General features: G+C 46.0%; 1 protein-coding gene across 4 annotated transcripts in view; it reads left to right on the forward strand.

The window, feature by feature from the left end:
* LOC123989317 (electrogenic sodium bicarbonate cotransporter 1-like) overlaps positions 1 to 22985 on the forward strand; it is a 94352-nt gene that overhangs the window by 65800 nt on the left and 5567 nt on the right. For all 4 annotated transcript variants that reach the window (XM_046290247.1, XM_046290249.1, XM_046290248.1 and 1 more), the window contains 8 exons: positions 3875 to 3988; positions 8088 to 8249; positions 8592 to 8770; positions 10210 to 10282; positions 14530 to 14598; positions 14878 to 15051; positions 19781 to 19945; positions 20863 to 20965. In XM_046290247.1, coding sequence (XP_046146203.1) covers positions 3875 to 3988; positions 8088 to 8249; positions 8592 to 8770; positions 10210 to 10282; positions 14530 to 14598; positions 14878 to 15051; positions 19781 to 19945; positions 20863 to 20965 — 1039 coding nt within the window. The remainder of the gene's footprint in view (positions 1 to 3874; positions 3989 to 8087; positions 8250 to 8591; positions 8771 to 10209; positions 10283 to 14529; positions 14599 to 14877; positions 15052 to 19780; positions 19946 to 20862; positions 20966 to 22985) is intronic.

Genomic DNA, 22985 nt, shown 5'->3' on the forward strand with positions numbered 1-22985 from the left:
ACTGCTGTACAGAGATTGGACTGCTGTACAGAGATTGGACTGCTGTACAGAGATTGGACTGCTGTACAGAGATTGGACTGCTGTACAGAGATTGGACTGCTGTACAGGGATTGGACTGCTGAGGACTGGGGTAAAGTCATTTTCTCTGATGAATCCTCTTTCCGATTGTTGGGACATCCAGAAAAAAACTTGTCTGGAAAAGACAAGGTGAGCGCTACCATCAGTCCTGTGTCATGCCAACAGTAAAGCATCCTGAGACCATTCATGTGTGGGGTTGCTTCTCAGCTAAGGGAGTGGGCTCACTCACAATTTTGCCTAAGAACACAGCCATGAATAAAGAATGGTACGAACACATCCTCCAAGAGCACAGTTTCTGCAAATATTGACTCTTTGCATCAACTTCATGTAATTGTCAATAAAAGCCTTTGACACGTATGAAATGCTTGTAATTATACTTCAGTATTCCATAGTAACATCTGACAAAAATATCTAAAGATACTGAGGCAGCAGTCTTTGTGAAAAATGTATATTTGTCTCATTCTCAAAACATTTGGCCACGACAAATACATTTAAACTCAGTTTTTCACAATTATTTTATTTATTTCATCACATTCCCAGTGGGTCAGAAGTTTACATACAATCAATTAGTATTTGGTGTCATTGCCTTTAAATTGTATATCATATTGGGTAGCCTTCCACAAGCTTCCCACAATAAGTTGGGGGAATTTTTGTCTCATTCCTCCTGACAGCTGGTGTAACTGAGTCAGGTTTGTTGGCCTCCTTGCTTGCACACACTTTTTCAGTTCTGCCCACAAATGTTCTATAGGATGGAGGTCAGGAATTTGTGATGGACACTCCAATACCTTGACTTTATTGTCCTTAAGCTATTTTGCCACAACTTTGGATGTATGCTTGGTGTCATTGTGCCAAGCTGTTTAAAGGCACAGTCAACTTCTGATCCACTGGAATTGTGATACAGTGAATTATAAGTGAAATAATCTGTCTGTAAACAATTGTTGGTAAAATTACTTGTGTCATGCACAAAGAAGATGTCCTAACCGACTTGCCAAAACTATGGTTTGTTAATAAGAAATTTGTGGTTGAAAAAGGAGTTTTAATGACTCCATCCTACGTGTATGTATGTATGTATGTATGTATGTATGTATGTATGTATGTATGTATGTATGTATGTATGTATGTATGTATGTATGTATGTATGTATGTATGTATGTATGTATGTATGTATGTATGTATGTATGTATGTATGTATGTATGTATGTATGTATGTATGTATGTATGTATGTATGTATGTATGTATGTATGTATGTATGTATGTATAGGTAGGTAGGTAGGTAGGTAGGTAGGTAGGTAGGTAGGTAGGTAGGTAGGTAGGTAGGTAGGTAGGTAGGTAGGTAGGTAGGTAGGTAGGTATGTATGTACATACACATGCAGTGCCTTCAGAAAGTGTTCACACCCCTTGACTTTCCCCACATTTTGTTTTATTACAGCCTACATTTCAAATGGATTACATTTAGATTCTTTGTCACTGGCCTACACACAATACCCCACAATGTCAAAGTGGAATTATTATTATTTTTTTTAAACAAATTAATTACAAATGAAAAGCTGAAATGTCTTGAGTCAATAAGTATTCAACCCCTTTATTATGGCAAGCCTAAAAGTTCAGGAGTAAAAAATTGCATAACAAGTCACATAATAAGTTGCATGGATAGTGTGCAATAATAGTATTTCACATGATTTTGAATGACTACCTCATCTCTGTAGCCCACTCATACAATTTTCTGTTTGGTCCCTCAGTCGAGCAGCGAATTTCAAACACAGATTCAACCGTAAAGACCAGGGAGGTTTTGAGAAGAAGATAAAACAGACAGAAAAAACAGTCATTGAATATCCCTTTGTGCATGGTGAAGTTATTAACTACAGTCACTACAAAGATATAGGCACCCTTCCTAACATGCATCATGTTTGCTACAAGGCACTAAAGTAATACTGCAAAAAAGTAATTAACTTTACAAAACGTTATGTTTGGGGCAAATCCAATACAACACATTACTGAGTACCACTCCATATTTTCAAGCATGGTGGTGGCTGCACCATGTTATGAGGATACTTGTAATTGTTAAGGATTGGGATAAAAAATAAATGGAATGGAGCTAAACAGAGGCAAAATCCTAGAGGACAACTTTGTTCTGTCTGCTTTCCACCAAACCCTGGCAGATGAATTCACCTTTCAGTAGGACAGTAACCTAAAACACAAGGCCAAATCTGCACTGGAGTTGCTTACCAAGAAGACAGTGAATGTTCCTGAGTGGCTGAGTTACAGTTTTGACTTAAATCTGCTTGAAAATCTATGGCAAGACTTGCAAATATTGTACAACCCAGGTGTGCAAAGCTCTTAGAGACTTAACCAGAAAGACTCACAGCTGTAATCGCTGCCAAAGGTGATTCTAACATGTATTGACTATTGATACTTAAATGGAAGAAGTTTGGAACCACCAAGATTCTTCCTAGAGTTGGCCAAACTGAGCAATCGGGGGAGAAGGGCCTTTATTCAGGGAGGTGACCAAGAACCTGATTTTTCACTAAGACAGACCTCCAGAGTTCCTCTGTGGAGATGGGAAAACCTTCCAGAAGGACAACCATCTCTGCAGCACTCCACCAATTAGGCCTTTATAGTAGAGTGGCCAGACGGAAACCAGTAAAAGGCACATGACAGCCCGCTTGGAGTTTGCCAAAAGGCACCTAAAGTACTCTCAGACCATGAGAAACAAGATTATCTGGTCTGATGAAACCAAGATTGAACTCTTTAGCCTGAATGACAAGTGTCACGTCTGGAGGAAACATCCCTACGGTGAAGCATGGTGGTGGCAGCATCATGCTGTGGGGTTGTTTTTCAGAGGCAGGGACTGGGAGACTAGTGAGGATCAAGAGAAAGATGAACAGAGCGAAGTACAGAGAGATCCTTGATGAAAACCTGCTCAGGACCTCAGACTGGGGCGAGGGTTCACCTTCCAACATGACAACAACCCTACGCACACAGCCAATACGACCGAGGAGTGACTTCGGGACAAGTCTCTGAATGTCCTTGAGTGGCCCTGCCAGAGTCCATACTTGAACCTGATCGAACATCTCTGGAGAGACCTGAGAATAGCTGTGCAGCGACGCTCCCCATCCAACCTGACAGAGCTTGAGATGATCTGCAGAGAAGAATGGGAGAAACTCCGCAAATATAGGTGTGCCAATCTTGTAGCGTCATACCCAACAGGACTTGAGGCTGTAATCAATGACAAAGGTACTGAGTAAAGGGTCTGAATACTTATGTAAATGTAATATTTGTAAATGTAATATTTAAATGTAAAAAAAATAAAAATCTGTTTTTCCTTTGTCATTATGGGGTATTGTCTGTAGTTTGATGAGGGGGAAGGGGGGGGTCGGATTTAATCCATTTTAGGATAAAGCTGTAATGTCATAAAATGTGTAAAAAGTGAAGGGGTAGGAAAACCTTCCGAATGCACTATCGGTCAAAAGATATAGAACACCTACTAATTCAAGGGTTTTTCTTTATTTTGACTATTTTCAACATTGTAGAATAATAATGAAGACATCAAAACTATGAAATAACGCATGGAATCATGTAGTAACCCAAAAATTGTTTCACAAATAAAAATATATTTTATATTTGAGATTCTTCAAATAGCCACCCATTGCCTTGATGACAACTTTGCACACTCTTATTCTACAATGTAGAAAATAGTAAAAAGGGAAATCCTTCCTGTATTGCCTCAGCCAAAAGCCTTGCCTAACTGTCAACTGTCAAAATCAACATGATGTTCCTCCCCCTATTGTACCGTAGGTGAGGAAGCTGATCAGTGATTTTGCCATCATCCTGACTATTGTCATCTTCTGTGGAGTGGATGCCTTTGTCGGAGTGGACACACCCAAGCTCATCGTGCCAACTGAATTCAAGGTGAGAACCTGGGTGGATTACAGTAGCATTGAGACAGGCCTTGTTCTACAACTTTGACCTTGTATAATGTCCACAATCCTCTATTTTTATTTTGTTCTATAGTGCACAGTTTCACACATGCATTCACGTTAGTGATAAGGCTTTAAATTCAAATACAGGCAAAAGAGTATGTAGTATACTCTGGTCCAGGTTGTGATTGATAGATTGATAGATTGAAACAAGTTTTCTAGAATTACACAAGAGGGACTGGTGTATCAATCTGATCTCTGCCTGAACAATGCTGCCTTGTCTTAAGCAGACATAATATGAAATGTAATCATTGTTATAAAGTCTTATATAATCCAGGGTACTACTGCCGAGATCCTGAAACTCAGACACAGAACCAATCACTTACTTTATTACCTTATCTTAGTTTAACTTACTTCACTGGGGCCTAGGCTGTCTCGAGTGATGGAGGGCCTAGGCTGTCTCGAGTGGTGGAGGGCCTATGCTGTCTCGAGTGGTGGAGGGCCTATGCTGTCTCGAGTGATGGAGGGCCTATGGGGTCTCGAGTGGTGGAGGGCCTAGGGTGTCTCGAGTGGTGGAGAGCCTATGCTGTCTCGGGTGGTGGAGGGCCTAGGCTGTCTCGAGTGGTGGAGGGCCTATGGGTGTCTCGAGTGGTGGAGGGCCTATGGGGTCTCGAGTGGTGGAGGGCCTAGGGTGTCTCGAGTGGTGGAGGGCCTTGGCTGTCTCGAATGGTGGAGGGCCTATGCTGTCTCGAGTGGTGGAGGGCCTATGCTGTCTCGAGCGGTGGAGGGCCTATGGGGTCTCGAGCGGTGGAGGGCCTAGGGTGTCTCGAGTGGTGGAGGGCCTATGCTGTCTCGAGTGGTGGAGGGCCTATGCTGTCTCGAGCGGTGGAGGGCCTATGGGGTCTCGAGCGGTGGAGGGCCTAGGGTGTCTCGAGTGGTGGAGGGCCTAGGGTGTCTCGAGTGGTGGAGGGCCTAGGGTGTCTCGAGTGGTGGAGGGCCTAGGGTGTCTCGGGTGGTAGAGGGCCTAAGCTGTCTCGAGTGGTGGAGGGCCTATGCTGTCTCGAGCGGTGGAGGGCCTATGGGGTCTCGAGTGGTGGAGGGCCTAGGGTGTCTCGAGTGGTGGAGGGCCTAGGGTGTCTCGAGTGGTGGAGGGCCTAGGGTGTCTCGAGTGGTGGAGGGCCTAGGGTGTCTCGAGTGGTGGAGGGCCTAGGGTGTCTCGAGTGGTGGAGGGCCTAGGGTGTCTCGAGTGGTGGAGGGCCTAGGGTGTCTCGAGTGGTGGAGGGCCTAGGGTGTCTCGAGTGGTGGAGGGCCTATGGGGTCTCGAGTGGTGGAGAGCCTATGCTGTCTCGGGTGGTGGATGGCCTAGGGTGTCTCGGGTGGTGGATGGCCTAGGGTGTCTCGAGTGGTGGAGGGCCTAGGGTGTCTCGAGTGGTGGAGGGCCTAGGGTGTCTCGAGTGGTGGAGGGCCTAGGGTGTCTCGAGTGGTGGAGGGCCTAGGGTGTCTCGAGTGGTGGAGGGCCTAGGGTGTCTCGAGTGGTGGAGGGCCTAGGCTGTCTCGAGTGGTGGAGGGCCTAGGCTGTCTCGAGTGGTGGAGGGCCTATGCTGTCTCGAGTGGTGGAGGGCCTATGCTGCCTCGAGTGGTGGAGGGCCTATGCTGTCTCGAGTGGTGGAGGGCCTATGCTGTCTCGAGTGGTGGAGGGCCTATGCTGTCTCGAGTGGTGGAGGGCCTATGCTGTCTCGAGTGGTGGAGGGCCTATGCTGTCTCGAGTGGTGGAAGGCCTATGCTGCCTCGAGTAGTGGAGGGCGTAGGGTGTCTCGAGTGGTGGAGGGCCTATGCTGTCTCGAGTGGTGGAGGGCCTATGCTGTCTCGAGTGGTGGAAGGCCTATGCTGCCTCGAGTAGTGGAGGGCGTAGGGTGTCTCGAGTGGTGGAGGGCCTAGGCTGTCTCAAGTGGTGGAGGGCCTAGGCTGTCTCGAGTGGTGGAGGGCCTAGGCTGTCTCGAGTGGTGGAGGGCCTAGGCTGTCTCGATTGGTGGAGGGCCTAGGGTGTCTCGAGTGGTGGAGGGCCTAGGCTGTCTCGAGTGGTGGAGGGCCTATGCTGTCTCGAGTGGTGGAGGGCCTATGCTGTCTCGAGTGGTGGAGGGCCTATGCTGTCTCGTGGTGGAGGGCCTATGCTGTCTCGAGTGGTGGAGGGCCTATGCTGTCTCGAGTGGTGGAAGGCCTATGCTGCCTCGAGTAGTGGAGGGCGTAGGGTGTCTCGAGTGGTGGAGGGCCTAGGGTGTCTCGAGTGGTGGAGGGCCTAGGGTGTCTCGAGTGGTGGAGGGCCTAGGGTGTCTCGAGTGGTGGAGGGCCTAGGGTGTCTCGAGTGGTGGAGGGCCTAGGGTGTCTCGAGTGGTGGAGGGCCTAGGGTGTCTCGGTGGTGGAGGGCCTAGGGTGTCTCGTGGTGGAGGGCCTAGGGTGTCTCGAGTGGTGGAGGGCCTATGGGGTCTCGAGTGGTGGAGAGCCTATGCTGTCTCGGGTGGTGGATGGCCTAGGGTGTCTCGGGTGGTGGATGGCCTAGGGTGTCTCGAGTGGTGGAGGGCCTAGGGTGTCTCGAGTGGTGGAGGGCCTAGGGTGTCTCGAGTGGTGGAGGGCCTAGGGTGTCTCGAGTGGTGGAGGGCCTAGGGTGTCTCGAGTGGTGGAGGGCCTAGGCTGTCTCGAGTGGTGGAGGGCCTAGGCTGTCTCGAGTGGTGGAGGGCCTATGCTGTCTCGAGTGGTGGAGGGCCTATGCTGCCTCGAGTGGTGGAGGGCCTATGCTGTCTCGAGTGGTGGAGGGCCTATGCTGTCTCGAGTGGTGGAGGGCCTATGCTGTCTCGAGTGGTGGAGGGCCTATGCTGTCTCGAGTGGTGGAGGGCCTATGCTGTCTCGAGTGGTGGAGGGCCTATGCTGTCTCGAGTGGTGGAAGGCCTATGCTGCCTCGAGTAGTGGAGGGCGTAGGGTGTCTCGAGTGGTGGAGGGCCTATGCTGTCTCGAGTGGTGGAGGGCCTATGCTGTCTCGAGTGGTGGAAGGCCTATGCTGCCTCGAGTAGTGGAGGGCGTAGGGTGTCTCGAGTGGTGGAGGGCCTAGGCTGTCTCGAGTGGTGGAGGGCCTAGGCTGTCTCGAGTGGTGGAGGGCCTAGGCTGTCTCGAGTGGTGGAGGGCCTAGGGTGTCTCGATTGGTGGAGGGCCTAGGGTGTCTCGAGTGGTGGAGGGCCTAGGCTGTCTCGAGTGGTGGAGGGCCTATGCTGTCTCGAGTGGTGGAGGGCCTATGCTGTCTCGAGTGGTGGAGGGCCTATGCTGTCTCGAGTGGTGGAGGGCCTATGCTGTCTCGAGTGGTGGAGGGCCTATGCTGTCTCGAGTGGTGGAAGGCCTATGCTGCCTCGAGTAGTGGAGGGCGTAGGGTGTCTCGAGTGGTGGAGGGCCTATGCTGTCTCGAGTGGTGGAGGGCCTATGCTGTCTCGAGTGGTGGAGGGCCTATGCTGTCTCGATTGGTGGAGGGCCTATGCTGTCTCGAGTGGTGGAAGGCCTATGCTGCCTCGAGTAGTGGAGGGCCTAGGGTGTCTCGAGTAGTGGAGGGCCTAGGGTGTCTCGAGTGGTGGAGAGCCTATGCTGTCTCGAGTGGTGGAGGGCCTAGGGTGTCTCAAGTGGTGGAGGGAGTGTGGGTGAGGAGGGGTGAAGTATCGGTTCTGAAGTTAACCACCCCGTTCTGCTCCAATCCCCCCCAACTGGAAGCCTCTTCCCCAGAATAAAAAAAAATATCACATTATTTGCAAGAGTTTCTTTACCTCTACTTTACGCACACATTTTTGTGGTCACCCTCCCTTCACATTTCTTACTGTCATTTGTGAGAACAGAGTGAGTAGTAACTTTTTAGGTTATTGTCTGGGCAACTGTAATATAAAATATATTCCATGAGTTAGTGTAATGTTATAACAACAAAATGACATTTCTAACAACATCCTGCACCCATGACTGTTTACTTGGCAAGGATGATGTGTGTCTGTTGTCTTGTGTGTTTATCCACCCTAACCTACTATATATCTGACTGGCTGTGTCTCTCTGCTCCTGGTCCCCAGCCCACCAGCCCCAACCGTGGCTGGTTCGTGCCCCCATTTGGAGGGAACCCGTGGTGGGTTTATCTGGCAGCAGCCCTCCCTGCTCTCCTGGTCACCATCCTGGTGTTCATGGACCAGCAGATCACCGCCGTCATCGTGAACAGGAAGGAGCACAAACTTAAGGTAGAGGGGATGGAGGGGAAAGGGAGGGGTGGATGTAGAGGAAGGGAGGATGGGAGGGATGGAAGGGGAACATTGAGGGATGAAGGGCCACTGGGTCAGAGGGGTAAGGAGATTAAATACGATAATGTCTTAAGATAAGAGAATGAGGGCACAGCAGAAGAGGGAATAAATGGCTTTAGGGGGTAGGTGAAGAGGGGTAGAGACTGAAATGGGAGCTCTGGGGGGGGGTTTCAACACTTTGTATTGGATGTTACATCAATAGTAACTTGTTTAAGGAACTAGACTCTGTTTGCTTGTGGTTAGTGGTTACTGACACACCTTCTCCTCTCCTGGTCCTCACAGAAAGGGGCAGGCTACCATTTGGACCTGTTCTGGGTAGCAATACTACTGATCGTTTGTTCCTTCATGGGCCTGCCCTGGTACGTGGCTGCTACTGTCATCTCCATCGCTCACATCGACTCTCTGAAGATGGAGACCCAGTGCTCTGCCCCTGGGGAGCAACCCAAGTTCCTGGGTGTCAGGTGGGTGAGCGGAGAGGTAGGTGGGGAGGGGGTGAGCAGGGCGGGTGGGAGGGAGTTAGAGAGTTAAGAGGTAAGCGAGGAGAGAGGGTCAGTGGAGCGAAGAGAGTTATCAGAGCAGAACGATTCCTGGCTCTTTCACATGCAGCCTACAAAGGCCTTAGTTTCACTTTGTTGCCATTCCCACCTAAGGTCTGTTTTTTGTTTTGTTTTAAATTGATACATGACATTTTACAATCCCATAGACAGGGCTCTAAAGTGCCACCAATTTGATCGCAAAAGTAGTTTTTATTTTGGGAGCACTGTGCATCTAGAAAAATATCTCCCAGATAATGTTGTAATAATACGGTTTCACTATACATTTGTTTCCGAGTGCCCTAGAGTAAAAACACGAAGCCGATAGTGGCTGGGAGATCTGAACTATCATCTAGGATTGATGTGCATTTCCGGCTCATACATAAAGCATCCTCCATTCAGGCTGCAAAGGCATCATTTTCCTCGTTAACTAGCTTTAATGGTGAGCTGCCATGAAACACTGGGGAAAATATGTACTGTCTTAATTAATAAAACAACATTTTCTACCACCATTTTTGTATTTTATGACAACTTAGGATATTGCACACAGCATTCAGCCAAGGGTGTGCAACGTCCTAAGTTGTCCGAGAATACTAAAATGTTTAAAATATCCGACTCATATGGCGCAGCATTTTTACCTTCTTCCTATAAGCGGATCACCGAAACCGCATTTTATATTCAAAATTCATAAACCATTTCATGGGCCATTCTAAAACTATTTGTGTGTCATGAACCATTTGTTTACACTTAAGTCATGTAACATCATTGTAACACCCGCTAACAACCTGGTGACTACCAGTAGACCTATATCCACACATTTAGGGGCACAGAAAGGAAAAGGGATAGCTTCTTCAGGAGACCAATGATCATAGCAATTGAATGAATGAGATCTCTTGCATGTAGTCATCACAAACATGACGTTTTTAAAGAGATAGTGTGCAATTTTACACAAGGCTTTTAGACCATGTAGAAACCTAGTATACCACAAATTACTTTGTAATTTCAGTGACATGTGTAAGTATAAACATTTGAGCTTTTATAATTAACAAATGTCTTTAAAGTGTTAAATATTCATTTCTAGGGCACAACATGTGCTTTAAAAGTAGTTAAATCTTATATTAGACCTAATATAAATTTATCTCAATCAACAACAAAAACATTTAATTGTATTTTCTGGTGCTGCTAAATTTCATGTAGCACCAGTGCTAACAAATGGTCATTTCGAGCCCTTCCCATAGCACTGCATGAACATGTTGAAGTTATTTGATTGTCATATCAGAACAGTGGTCAATAGTTTGGACAGAAAAGTTAGAAAACTGACTGTGGTGTCTGTGTGATGTGATGAACTATGCTTTTTCTTACCTCAGAGAGCAGAGAGTGACCGGTGTCTTTGTCTTTGTTCTGACTGGACTGTCTGTCTTCATGGCTCCTATCCTCAAGGTAACACTTCAAACACCTGTTCCCTTTACATTTACATTACATTTAAGTCATTTAGCAGACGCTCTTATCCAGAGCGACTTACAAATTGATGCATTCACCTTATGACATCCAGTGGAACAGTCACTTTACAATAGTGCATCTAAATCTTAAAGGGGGGGGGTGAGAAGGATTACTTATCCTATCCTAGGTATTCCTTAAAGAGGTGGGGTTTCAGGTGTCTCCGGAAGGTGGTGATTGACTCCGCTGTCCTGGCGTTGTGAGGGAGTTTGTTCCACCATTGGGGGGCCAGAGCAGCGAACAGTTTTGACTGGGCTGAGCGGGAACTGTACTTCCTCAGTGGTAGGGAGGCGAGCAGGCCAGAGGTGGATGAACGCAGTGCCCTTGTTTGGGTGTAGGGCCTGATCAGAGCCTGGAGGTACTGAGGTGCCGTTCCCCTCACAGCTCCGTAGGCAAGCACCATGGTCTTGTAGCGGATGCGAGCTTCAACTGGAAGCCAGTGGAGAGAGCGGAGGAGCGGGGTGACGTGAGAGAACTTGGGAAGGTTGAACACCAGACGGGCTGCGGCGTTCTGGATGAGTTGTAGGGGTTTAATGGCACAGGCAGGGAGCCCAGCCAACAGCGAGTTGCAGTAATCCAGACGGGAGATGACAAGTGCCTGGATTAGGACATGTGCCGCTTCCTGTGTGAGGCAGGGTCGTACTCTGCAGATGTTGTAGAGCATGAACCTACAGGAACGGGCCACCGCCTTGATGTTAGTTGAGAACGACAGGGTGTTGTCCAGGATCACGCCAAGGTTCTTAGCGCTCTGGGAGGAGGACACAATGGAGTTGTCAACCGTGATGGCGAGATCATGGAACGGCCAGTCCTTCCCCGGGAGGAAGAGCAGCTCCGTCTTGCCGAGGTTCAGCTTGAGGTGGTGATCCGTCATCCACACTGATATGTCTGCCAGACATGCAGAGATGCGATTCGCCACCTGGTCATCAGAAGGGGGAAAGGAGAAGATTAATTGTGTGTCGTCTGCATAGCAATGATAGGAGAGACCATGTGAGGTTATGACAGAGCCAAGTGACTTGGTGTATAGCGAGAATAGGAGAGGGCCTAGAACAGAGCCCTGGGGGACACCAGTGGTGAGAGCTCGTGGTGTGGAGACAGATTCTCGCCACACCACCTGGTAGGAGCGACCTGTCAGGTAGGACGCAATCCAAGCGTGGGCTGCGCCGGAGATGCCCAACTTGGAGAGGGTGGAGAGGAGGATCTGATGGTTCACAGTATCGAAGGCAGCCGATAGGTCTAGAAGGATGAGAGCAGAGGAGAGAGAGTTAGCTTTAGCAGTGCGGAGCGCCTCCGTGATACAGAGAAGAGCAGTCTCAGTTGAATGACTAGTCTTGAAACCTGACTGATTTGGATCAAGAAGGTCATTCAGAGAGAGATAGCGGGAGAGCTGGCCAAGGACGGCACGTTCAAGAGTTTTGGAGAGAAAAGAAAGAAGGGATACTGGTCTGTAGTTGTTGACATCGGAGGGATCGAGTGTAGGTTTTTTCAGAAGGGGTGCAACTCTCGCTCTCTTGAAGACGGAAGGGACGTAGCCAGCGGTCAGGGATGAGTTGATGAGCGAGGTGAGGTAAGGGAGAAGGTCTCCGGAAATGGTCTGGAGAAGAGAGGAGGGGATAGGGTCAAGCGGGCAGGTTGTTGGGCGGCCGGCTGTCACAAGACGCGAGATTTAATCTGGAGAGAGAGGGGAGAAAGAGGTCAGAGCACAGGGTAGGGCAGTGTGAGCAGAACCAGCGGTGTCGTTTGACTTAGCAAACGAGGATCGGATGTCGTCGACCTTCTTTTCAAAATGGTTGACGAAGTCATCTGCAGAGAGGGAGGAGGGGGGGGATTCAGGAGGGAGGAGAAGGTGGCAAAGAGCTTCCTAGGGTTAGAGGCAGATGCTTGGAATTTAGAGTGGTAGAAAGTGGCTTTAGCAGCAGAGACAGAGGAGGAAAACGAGAGGAGGGAGTGAAAGGATGCCAGGTCCGCAGGGAGGCGAGTTTTCCTCCATTTCCGCTCGGCTGCCCGGAGCCCTGTTCTTTATTCTGGGCTCCTTTAAATCTGCCTATTCCCTTAAATCTATAATAATATATGCCATTTAGCAGACACTTTTATCCAAGGTGATTTACAGTAGTACTTGCTTACATTATCATATGTGTGGTCCCAGCGGGAATCTAACCCACAAATCGCCATGGTCATTCCCTTTAAATCTTACTGGATCACTGTCCTCCCCTTTTAGTGGAAAATCCCATCACTCATTCAAATTGTGAAATATTGTAGTCATCCAATTAGTGAGTGGCCTAATTGAGGTGATGTGAATCGGGGCTTAGGCTCAGTTTGCTGCTCAGTGAGCAGGTTAGTCAGGTTTCTTGTTCTCTTGTTAACCTGACCATTATAAATATAAAAGCTGTCATTGTCCTTACAGTGAGTGGGAATGGTACTCCCCCTTGTGGACACTGTAGGGTAGTATAAATTATGAGGCTGTCTGTGCTCTTGAAAGGTCCTTTTTATCAAATAGTGTTAGTTCCAGGTGCGTAGGTATCAAAACTAGGAATACTTAGATGGAAACCCACCCAGTGAAAATAAAGATCCAAAACTGATGCTTAAATACAAAAATCTAAATTATTTTATTTGGTCGTCATGATGCCAAAAAGGTGAAAAACAAAATATAAATGTTTTGGCAGAAATCACACCATCAGTGTAATAGGTAGGCACCCACACCTGGCTTCTGTTTAAATAATAATTACATATGTCACATGCTCAAGAAAGAAAATCAGGAAACCTATAAATCAGTACCTAGTACAACTTAGGCTCCCGAGTGGCGCAGCGGTCTGAAGCACTGCATTTCAGTGTTAGAGGCGTCACTACAAACACCCTGGTTCAATTACAGGCTGTATCACAACCAGCTGTGCTTGGGAGTCCCATAGGGTGGCGGATTTGGCCGGACAAAGCGCCTGGTTAAATAAAGGTTACATTTAAATAAAAATGTCAAAGAAAAAAAGAAAAGTACAATAGAGAATGCATGATCTATACATTATATATATATAATATACATATAATGACAGCGAGACGTCATGTGAACATTTCATCAGAATAAAGAACACATGAAAGTAATGGGTCAACAAGACCAGAATAGAGAGCTAGAGACGACGCTACTGCCTGGGGGATATCTCTATCTGTAATGAAGATGAGATCTTAAGCATCTACTGTAGTAGACTCTCGTAACAGCACATTCTATCAGATCTGTTCAGAGGTCAGCCACATGACAGGTCGACTCTCGTAACAGCACATTCTATCAGATCTGTTCAGAGGTCAGCCACATGACAGGTCGACTCTCGTAACAGCACATTCTATCAGATCTGTTCAGAGGTCAGCCACATGACAGGTCGACTCTTCTATCAGAACAGCACATTCTATCAGATCTGTTCAGAGGTCAGCCACATGACAGGTCGACTCTCGTAACAGCACATTCTATCAGATCTGTTCAGAGGTCAGCCACATGACAGGTCGACTCTCGTAACAGCACATTCTATCAGATCTGTTCAGAGGTCAGCCACATGACAGGTCGACTCTCGTAACAGCACATTCTATCAGATCTGTTCAGAGGTCAGCCACATGACAGGTCGACTCTCGTAACAGCACATTCTATCAGATCTGTTCAGAGGTCAGCCACATGACAGGTCGACTCTCGTAACAGCACATTCTATCAGATCTGTTCAGAGGTCAGCCACATGACAGGTCGACTCTAGTAACCTCACATTCTAGTAATGCCAGATAAGGTGCTTTGGCCATGTCGACAGACTGCTATTTTACGCTGGTTCTGACTGTAAATGCATTGATCATCTTCTACGTAGAATACATTTGTGTTTTGTTATACAACATGTTATTTAGTAGAAGCTAACGACATACACCAAAAATGTTAACGAGGTGCAGACTAACCGACTATAAACTTGCAAAACATTAGAAGGTAGCACACCCTATCTATGTGTATATACTGTATATCCCAGTGATTAATTGGAGAGTTAACTTTTGACGACATGTTGCATCGTTATTTGTCTCTCACTGATGTTATTGAAAACAGGGTTAACCCTAACTTCATATCAGCCCTAAAAAATAGTCAAAGGGAGGAATGCTGTTTTTTGGTTATTATTTCTGTGGAAATACAGCCTCTATTACCTTTCTCTTGTTCACCCATTCATGTTCTGTCTTCCCAGTTCATTCCTATGCCCGTGCTCTATGGCGTGTTCCTCTACATGGGCGTGGCATCTCTCAACGGTGTCCAGGTGAGTGACTCTGACCCAAAATGCAGTCTGAAATTCTAGGCGTTAGTGATATTAGTCCACTGCTAACCAACATGGTACACCAGCCGCATCCACTCCCATGTATCTGGGCCTTACCTCTGTACAACTGTAAGTCAAAGAACACTCAGATAGAGCCAAAATGGAGTCTGTAACTCTATGCCTGTTAGTTATTAGCCCATCAATAATATTGTCTGTGATGCCAGTCGCTCCCTACCCCATGTATCCTGGCCTTACTTCTGTACGACTGTGTCTGTCCATCAGTTCTTGGACCGGCTGCAGCTGCTCCTGATGCCAGCCAAGCACCAGCCTGACCTGATATACTTGCGCCACGTTCCCCAGCGTCGTATCCACCTGTTCACCTTCATACAGGCCCTCTGCCTTGCCCTTCTCTGGGTCCTCAAGTCCACTGTCGCTGCAATCATCTTCCCTGTCATGGTAAGATTAAGCATGCAACACACGTGCACACACACACACACACATATCAAAGTTTATTTGTCACATGCGCCGAATACAACGGGTGTAAAGTAGACTTAACCAGGATATGCTTATGAGCCCTTCCCAACGATGCAGAGTTAAAACAGTACCACCAGGAATAAAATCCACAAAAAATGAGCTATATACAGGAAGTACCAGTACCAGATAAATGTGCAGGGCTAATAGCTATATACAGGAAGTACCAGTACCAGATAAATGTGCAGGGCTCATAGCTATAAACAGGTAGTATCAATACCAGATAAATGTGCAGGGCTAATAGCTATATACAGGTAGTATCAATACCAGATAAATGTGCAGGGCTAATAGCTATATACAGGAAGTACCAGTACCAGATAAATGTGCAGGGGTAATAGCTATATACAGGAAGTACCAGTACTAGATCGTTGTGCAAGGGTGGGAGGTATTTGAGGTATAATGTACATGAAGGCATGGTTAAGTGACTAGGCATCATAATAGATAATAATAAGAGTAAAATAAAGAACAGTGTTGCAGCAGCAAATGAAGGTAAAAGTGTGTGTGTTTGTGTTGTCAGTATGTTTGTGTCTGTGTGCGTATGTAGTGAATGTGTGAGGGTTTTGTGTGAGGGTGTCAGTGTAGTGAATGTGCATAGAGTCCGTGCAGACAGTCCAGGTAACCATTCATTAACTTATGACCAGTGCTTGACTTGGGCCGGAGCTGATCGGAACGTAGTACCGGCACATTTTTGGGGAATTGCGTACCCGGCTCCTCTATAAAAACAAAATAGCCTATCTCTGGCCCAGATTCACACACGAGGCAAAAAAGGTGTCAGGACCCGGTTACGAACCCGGTCTCCGGAGTGAGAAACAGTCACTTAACCAACTGAGCCACGAACAGTCGGCAGAACCCAGAAGATGAGGCAGACACAGCAGTACTTGAGACGGTGTATTTAATTAAGTAAAAAATGAAGTTCTTCAGGAAAACATGTAACTCCACAACCTCAAAAGGAATCCTACAAGAACAAAGGTAATCCTCCAAGACAAAAAAGGTAAATCCACAAGGTGGAAGGTAAAGCACAAAAAGCCTCAAAAGATACTCAAAAAAACAAACAAACAAGAACAAAAAACAGAATTCCACAAGAGAGTCCACCGGGATCAACAAGAGTTCTCAGAGTACTAGGGCTGGGTGCTAACATACAAACACAGAGCAAAGAACAGAGGAAAACAAAGGGTTTAAATACAATCAGGGGAAACGAGGCACAGGTGCAAATAATAATGGGGATCAAGGGAAAACAAAAGGTCAAAAGGCACAATGGGGGCATCTAGTGACCAAAAACCGGAACAACCCTGGCCAAATCCTGACAAAAGGTTGATCAAAGCAGAATGAAGGCGGGATCTTCATTGAATAGTAATGGAGAATGGGCATTCATTTACTGATTCTGCTTTGTTTCAGTTTATTTTCTGTTCGTCTGTGAATCTGTGTGTGACAGTAGGCTGTTTGAGATTTCGCCAGCCTGAATGGCATGATGCACTGTGCCAAGTCGTCAAATTAGGGTTTGTAAGGTCATGGAAATTAGTTTCATAATTGTTGTTAATGTAATTCATGAAAGGACACTTTTGAATAAGATCAATCAATAATAAAACTACATATCAGCCATTATCGTTTTGACCCTTCATTTCCTGTCTGTGGTGCTGCGAGTGTACCAGTGTGAGTGGGTCGTTGCCCGTGGAGAAAGAGCAGGTATACAATAATGACAGACAGACCAACTAGATCACCAATTCAAAACATAATTAGTAGCACTTATCTCTAGTTAACTATAGCTAACTAAGCATTCATTTAGCTGTGGCCTTTCCACCGGCACTGTAGAGCCTAAATAAATCTGCACCATTGGAAAGCTGGGATTCCCCTCTATTAAACACTAGCCATGTAATTGTGACAACGTAAAAAACATTCTAAGAATAGTCTAATTTACAACTAACTTACTGTGCATAGATCTCGCCTGAAACATTCATATTTGAGCCTTATATATATATAAACATGTTTAGTTAGATACCTTGCTTTGAAGTAGCCTAACTTATCCATTTGATCCCTGATTTATTGAATGAGGGAATCATTTTAAAAAGACAAAAGTATTTGGATGTATTGTTACAATATTTTATATCTACTGTGGCAACCATCCTCCAGGATAGTTACTGGGTGTGCAGGCTTTTGTTCAGGCCCTGGTCGAACCCCATTGCAGCCTAAACATCAGCTACTTGACAGGACCTTGAGAAGCAGACTTGGGTGTTTCAGGGCTGGATCAAAAGCCAAGCCTTCACACCCAGGTTCTCTCTAGATGGAGGGTTGACCACATGTTTACAACATGTGACTAACAGTGCATTTTTATGTGGGGATTTAAGTGCCTTGGTCAATGGCAGGAGGTGGTAGGTCTACATGGGATCAGACACAGCAGCTTTCCAGTGTCAATAATGCTTACGTTTTCATGTAGGCTATAATACTAGCCATGAACATTTGGTTAAAGGTCATAGAGAGGTCATGGAAAAGGTGTATGAACCCTTAACAGTGAATATTCAGAGGTCTCTATAGCATAATGTAATTTAGAATTAGCCTTAGCCTAATGGACATAACTTAGCCTAATGGACAGACTAGGAGCTCGGCCCCAGTGATGTACTGGGCTGTCTGTACCACCCGTAGTAGAGCTTTGTGGTCTGGTGGTGCATTTGCCATACCAAGCGGTGATACAGCCAGTTAAGATGCTCTTGATGGAGCAGATGTAGAACCTTTTGAGGATCCGAGGGCCCATGCCAAATCTTTTCACTCTCCGGAGGGGGAAGAGGCGCTGTCGTGCCCTCTTCACGACTGTGTGGGGTGGTCCAAGGAACTTGAATCTCTCAACCCTCTCCACTACCGCCCTGTCAATGTGGATGGGGGCATGCAATCCCCTCTTTCTCCTGTAGTCCTTAGTCTTCCTGATGTTGAAGGAAAGGTTGTTGTCATTGCACCACACTGCCAAGTCTCTGACCACCTCCCTGTAGGCTCTCATCACCATTGGTGATCAGGCCAGCCACTGTCGTGTCTTCAGCAAACTTGATGATGGTGTTGGAGTCTTGCGTTGCCACACGATCGTGGGTAAACAGACTAAGGACACACCCTTGAGGGGCCCGTGTGTTGAGGGTCCACTTAGCAGTGGTGTTGTTGCCTACACTCACCACCTTGGAGAGTCCCATCAGGAAGTCCAGGAACCAGTTACAGAGGGAGGTGTTCAGTCCCAAGGTCCCCAGCTTGGTAATGAGCTTGGAGGGACCTATGGTGTTGAACGCTGAGCTGTAGTCTATGTACAGCATTCTCACATAGCTATTTCCCCTCTTGTCCAGGTACGAGAGGGCACTGTGAAGTGCAGTTGAGATTGTTTTATCTGTGGATCTGTGTGATCTTGGGGCAATATGCGAATTGGAGTGAGTCCAGGGTGCCTGGGATGATAGTGTTGATTTTTGTCATGACAAGCCTTTCAAAGCAGCTTCATAATTGGGTTCATTCAGATGTATGAGACTGTAAGTCTATAAAAGCGTCTGCTAAATGGCATATATTATTATTATTATTATAATTACAGATGTGAGTGCTACAGGTAGATGGTCCTGGTTACCTTGGAGTCCTTGGGAACAGGGACAATGGGTGGTCAGTTTAAAACATTACAGACTGGGACACGTGGAGATTGAAAATGTCAACTTGTTTAAAAGTTTTACATCGGCCATGGAGAACGAGATCACACAGTCATCCGGAACAACAGGACTCAATATTGTTTTCCTTGAAGCGAGCATAAAATGCATTTAGCTCGTTTTGGAGCATCACTGGGCATCTCATGGCTGGGTTTCCCTTTGTAATCCGTTATCGTTTGCTAGCCCTGCCACATACAGTACGTTTAGCATTGAAGCCATTGAAATAGGATTCCACCTTCCTTCTGTATTGTTCTTTTGCATGTTTGATGTCTGATCAGAGGCCGTAGCATGCTTTCTATGTATGCGTCCATGTCCGTGTCCCCTTACTTTTAAGCAATAGCTCTAGCCTTTAGCCCAGCGAGGATATTGCCTGTAATCCATGTTTTTATGGTTTGGATACATTTGTATAGTCACTATGGGGATGACATCATCTATGCACTTATTGATGAATCCCTTGAGTGGTGTGGTAAACTCCTCAATGGTATGGGAAGAATCCTGGAACATATCCCAGTCTGTACTCCCAGTCTTGTAGCCTCGTGTCTGCTTCATCGGATCACTGCTGCAACGCGTCACTGGTACTTCCTGTTTGAGCATTTGTTTGTAAACAGGAAGCAGGAGAAGAGAGTCATGGTCAGATTTTCTGAAGGGAGTGTGAGGGAGGGCCTTATATGTGTTTCTGTGGGGAGAATAAAAGTGGTTTAGAGTTTTAGTACACCTAGGCATGCACAGACACACACTCACAGGTACGTGTCTGACAGTCCGACATACACAAACAAGTACACCTACACGATGAAATGTACCAAGGAGCCAATAAAAAAACATTCATACACGTGTACAATATATTAGTGACACATTCACTTAAGCAGTGTGGAAACCGTTACTGACAGACATAAACACACAATACTATACAATGCATCCAGCCATGTACCCACCAACACAGTATATAGTAGAACCATTATCTATCCCCACTGACGTGTCTGTGTCCATCTCTCCAGATCTTGGCCCTGGTGGCAGTCAGAAAGGCCATGGACTACATCTTCTCCCAGCAAGATCTCAGCTACCTGGATGACGTCATCCCAGAGAAAGACAAGAAGAAGAAGGAGGATGAGAAGAGGAAGAAGAAACAGAAGAAAGGAAGCATCGACAGTGAAATCGATTTTGTAAGTCATTTTGAGGCTTTATTGAAAGTGGATCAGTCTGCTTGATTTCATGTGTTTCCCCCAAGGGAATCTACCTTGTAGTAGTATTTGTAGTAGTAACAGTAGTAGTAGTATGAACAGTAGTAGTAACAGTAGTAGTAACAGTAGTAGTAGTAGTAATAGTAGTAGTAACAGTAGTAGTAGTAGTAGTAGTAGTAGTGGTAACAGTAGTAGTAGTAGTAGTACTAGTAACAGTAGTAGTAACAGTAGTAGTAGTAGTTACAGTAGTAGCAGTAGTAGCAGTAGTAGTAGTAGTAGTAGTAGTAGTAGTAGTAGTAGTAGTAGTAGTAGTAGTAGTAGTAGTAGTAACAGTAGAGGTAACAGTAGCATGTTACTTTTTGTAGAACACTAGCACGCTTAACTCATGACCTGTCCTCCCTCCTAACAGTCACACCACTCCTCCTATCCGAAACTATCCCTTCTGTGAACACTGTTCTCCAAATGAGAACTGGCTAACACTTTATGTTACGGTACTGAAATGAACACTGTCTGTCTGAGCACTGTCTTTTCCTACGGACATACATATGGTACAGATATCACCAGGTATTTGTGTAGAAACTACATTGTAAAATGATAATTACACAGCATGGATGACATTATGAATTACTTGTTTGTTTGTTTAAACGGCGCACCACTGGACGCCATAACAGTAGATACATGGGTCGTATTCATTAGGTACCAAACAGAAGAAAACACAATGAAACAGGGAGGGACTACAGTACCTGAACTTATGAGAAACCCCCGTTTTGGTTTTCCATTGAAAAATTATTTGCTATAGTGTGCCCTAATGAGTATGACCCAGGTAGTTATTTGCTATAGTGTTAAATGAGTTGAAGTAAGTAGCAGAAAGTATAGCAATTGTTATTCTCTCCCTCCAGCCCCCTGAGTACCCCTACAATGACAAAATCCCCAGTATTAAAATCTCCATGGATATAATGGAGACGGAGCCCATGTTGGGGAATAAGGATAAGGCCTCGGACAGTGAGTACAACAAGACTGCATGGGGTCTCGTACCCACAACTGTACGGGGCTTAGAGCCTTTTTACACTACACTTCTTTGACGACACATACCAGTTCCACAACACATATTTTGTAGTGTAAAGAGACGGATCAAGATTCAAATCTCTTTTCCAAGCCACCTCTTTAGGTAGTGTTGGACACTTCTGCACCACATACCCCCCCTCTGAGGGGTAGTGTAAAGAGAATGGGAGAATCTCAATTGCATACTCCTCGCCTCCTTCTCAAAATCCATTAGATGAGGAAGCCAGAGGTCCGTCCCCTCTGACCTTCTCTTCCAAGGGGTTTTGAGAAGGAGGCGCGGAGAGGACGCGAGGAATATGCAATTGAGATTCTCCCAATGACTCTCTGATGCTAATTACCATTATACCAGTAGAGTAGACAGTGTTTGTTGTCAGCCAAGACTTTTGAAAGGTCCACACTTTTGTGAATCTTTTTATTAATCAAGTGTGCAACAGTATCTGCAATATGGTTTAGATCACAAACTCCTGTATAGTTTGAATAGCTATCCTTGTTTTGTTTGTCTATGTACTGTGTATTTACGGTATGCTAATAACTGCACACATGGGTAAAGTAAGGATAGTGTAAGCAGGAAAGTTGCACATCTGTGGTGAAGAGAAAGAGATATTTACTACACATATTTATGTATTATGTGTAAAAGCAGTCTTAATGAGTGCTGCTAAGGCCTTCTTGGAAATGTTTCTCTTACCTTCTTGCCTCCTTCCCCCTCTGTCTCTATTTGTCTCGCTCGCTCTTTCTCTGTCTGTATTCAGACCCCTTGACTTTTTCCACATTTTGTTAGGTTACAGCCTTATTCTAAAATGGATTAAAAAACAGTTTTTCTCATCAATCTACACACAATACCCCATAATGACAAAAAAGAAAAGAAACAAGAAATATAACATTTGCATAAGTATTCAGACCTTTTACACAGTATTTTGTTGAAGCACCTTTGGCAGCGATTACAGCCTCAAATCTTCTTGCGTAGGACTCTACAAGCTTGGCACACCTGTATTTCGGGAGTTTCTCCCATTCTTCTGTGCAGATCCTTTTATGCTCTGTCCGGTTTGATGGTGAGTGTTGCTGCACAGCTATTTTCAGGTCTCTCCAGAGATGTTTCAGAGTCCGGCCTCTGGCTGGGCCATTCAAGGGCATTCAGAGACTTGTCTCAAAGCCACTCCTACATTATCTTGGCTGTATGCTTAGGGTTGTTGTCCTGTTGGAAGGTGAACTGAGGTCCTGAGCGCACTGGAGCAGGTTTTCATCAAGGATGTCTCTGTACTTTGCTCCGTTCATTTTTGCCTCAATCCTGACTAGTTTCCCAGTCCCTGAAAAGCATCCCCACAGCATGATGCTGCCACCCCATGCTTCACCGTAGGGAAGGTGCCAGATTTCCTCTAGACGTGACACTTGGCATTCAGGCCAAAGAGTTCAATCTTGGTTTCATTAGACCAGGGAATCTAATTTCTCATAGTCTGAGAGTCAATTTAGGTGTCTTTTGGTGAACTCCAGGCAGGTTGTCATGTGCCTTTTTACTGAGGAGTGGCTTCCCTCTGGCCACTCTACCATAAAGGCCTAATTGGTGGAGTGCTACAGAGATGGTTGTCCTTCTGGAAGGTTCTCCCATATCCACAGAGGAATTCTAGAGCCCTGTCAGAGTGACCATTGACGTGGCAGAATCAGAATTACTTGGTATTTACTACACATATTTAGCTAAGATGTTTTATTTTCATAATATGCTTGTGAGATACTTGTCATTTATAATGTATTTTGTTGTACTATAGTGTTGGCCGTTTGCAGTTATCTATTCTCTTTCAGGGTTCAGTTACTTGGGCCACAGAAAAGGGAGAGGTCAAGCTTGTCTTCATATGTAAACGTATCTTTTAAACCATGTGAAGGGATGACTGAGGGGGAACCAATTATCTATTGGCTCCACAATGTCTGTGTGCCAGTCACTGTCTGTGATCTTGTCCAGGAGGGGTTT

The sequence above is a fragment of the Oncorhynchus gorbuscha genome, linkage group LG11, assembly GCF_021184085.1.
Source record: "Oncorhynchus gorbuscha isolate QuinsamMale2020 ecotype Even-year linkage group LG11, OgorEven_v1.0, whole genome shotgun sequence".
Taxonomy (NCBI): Eukaryota; Metazoa; Chordata; class Actinopteri; order Salmoniformes; family Salmonidae; genus Oncorhynchus; species Oncorhynchus gorbuscha.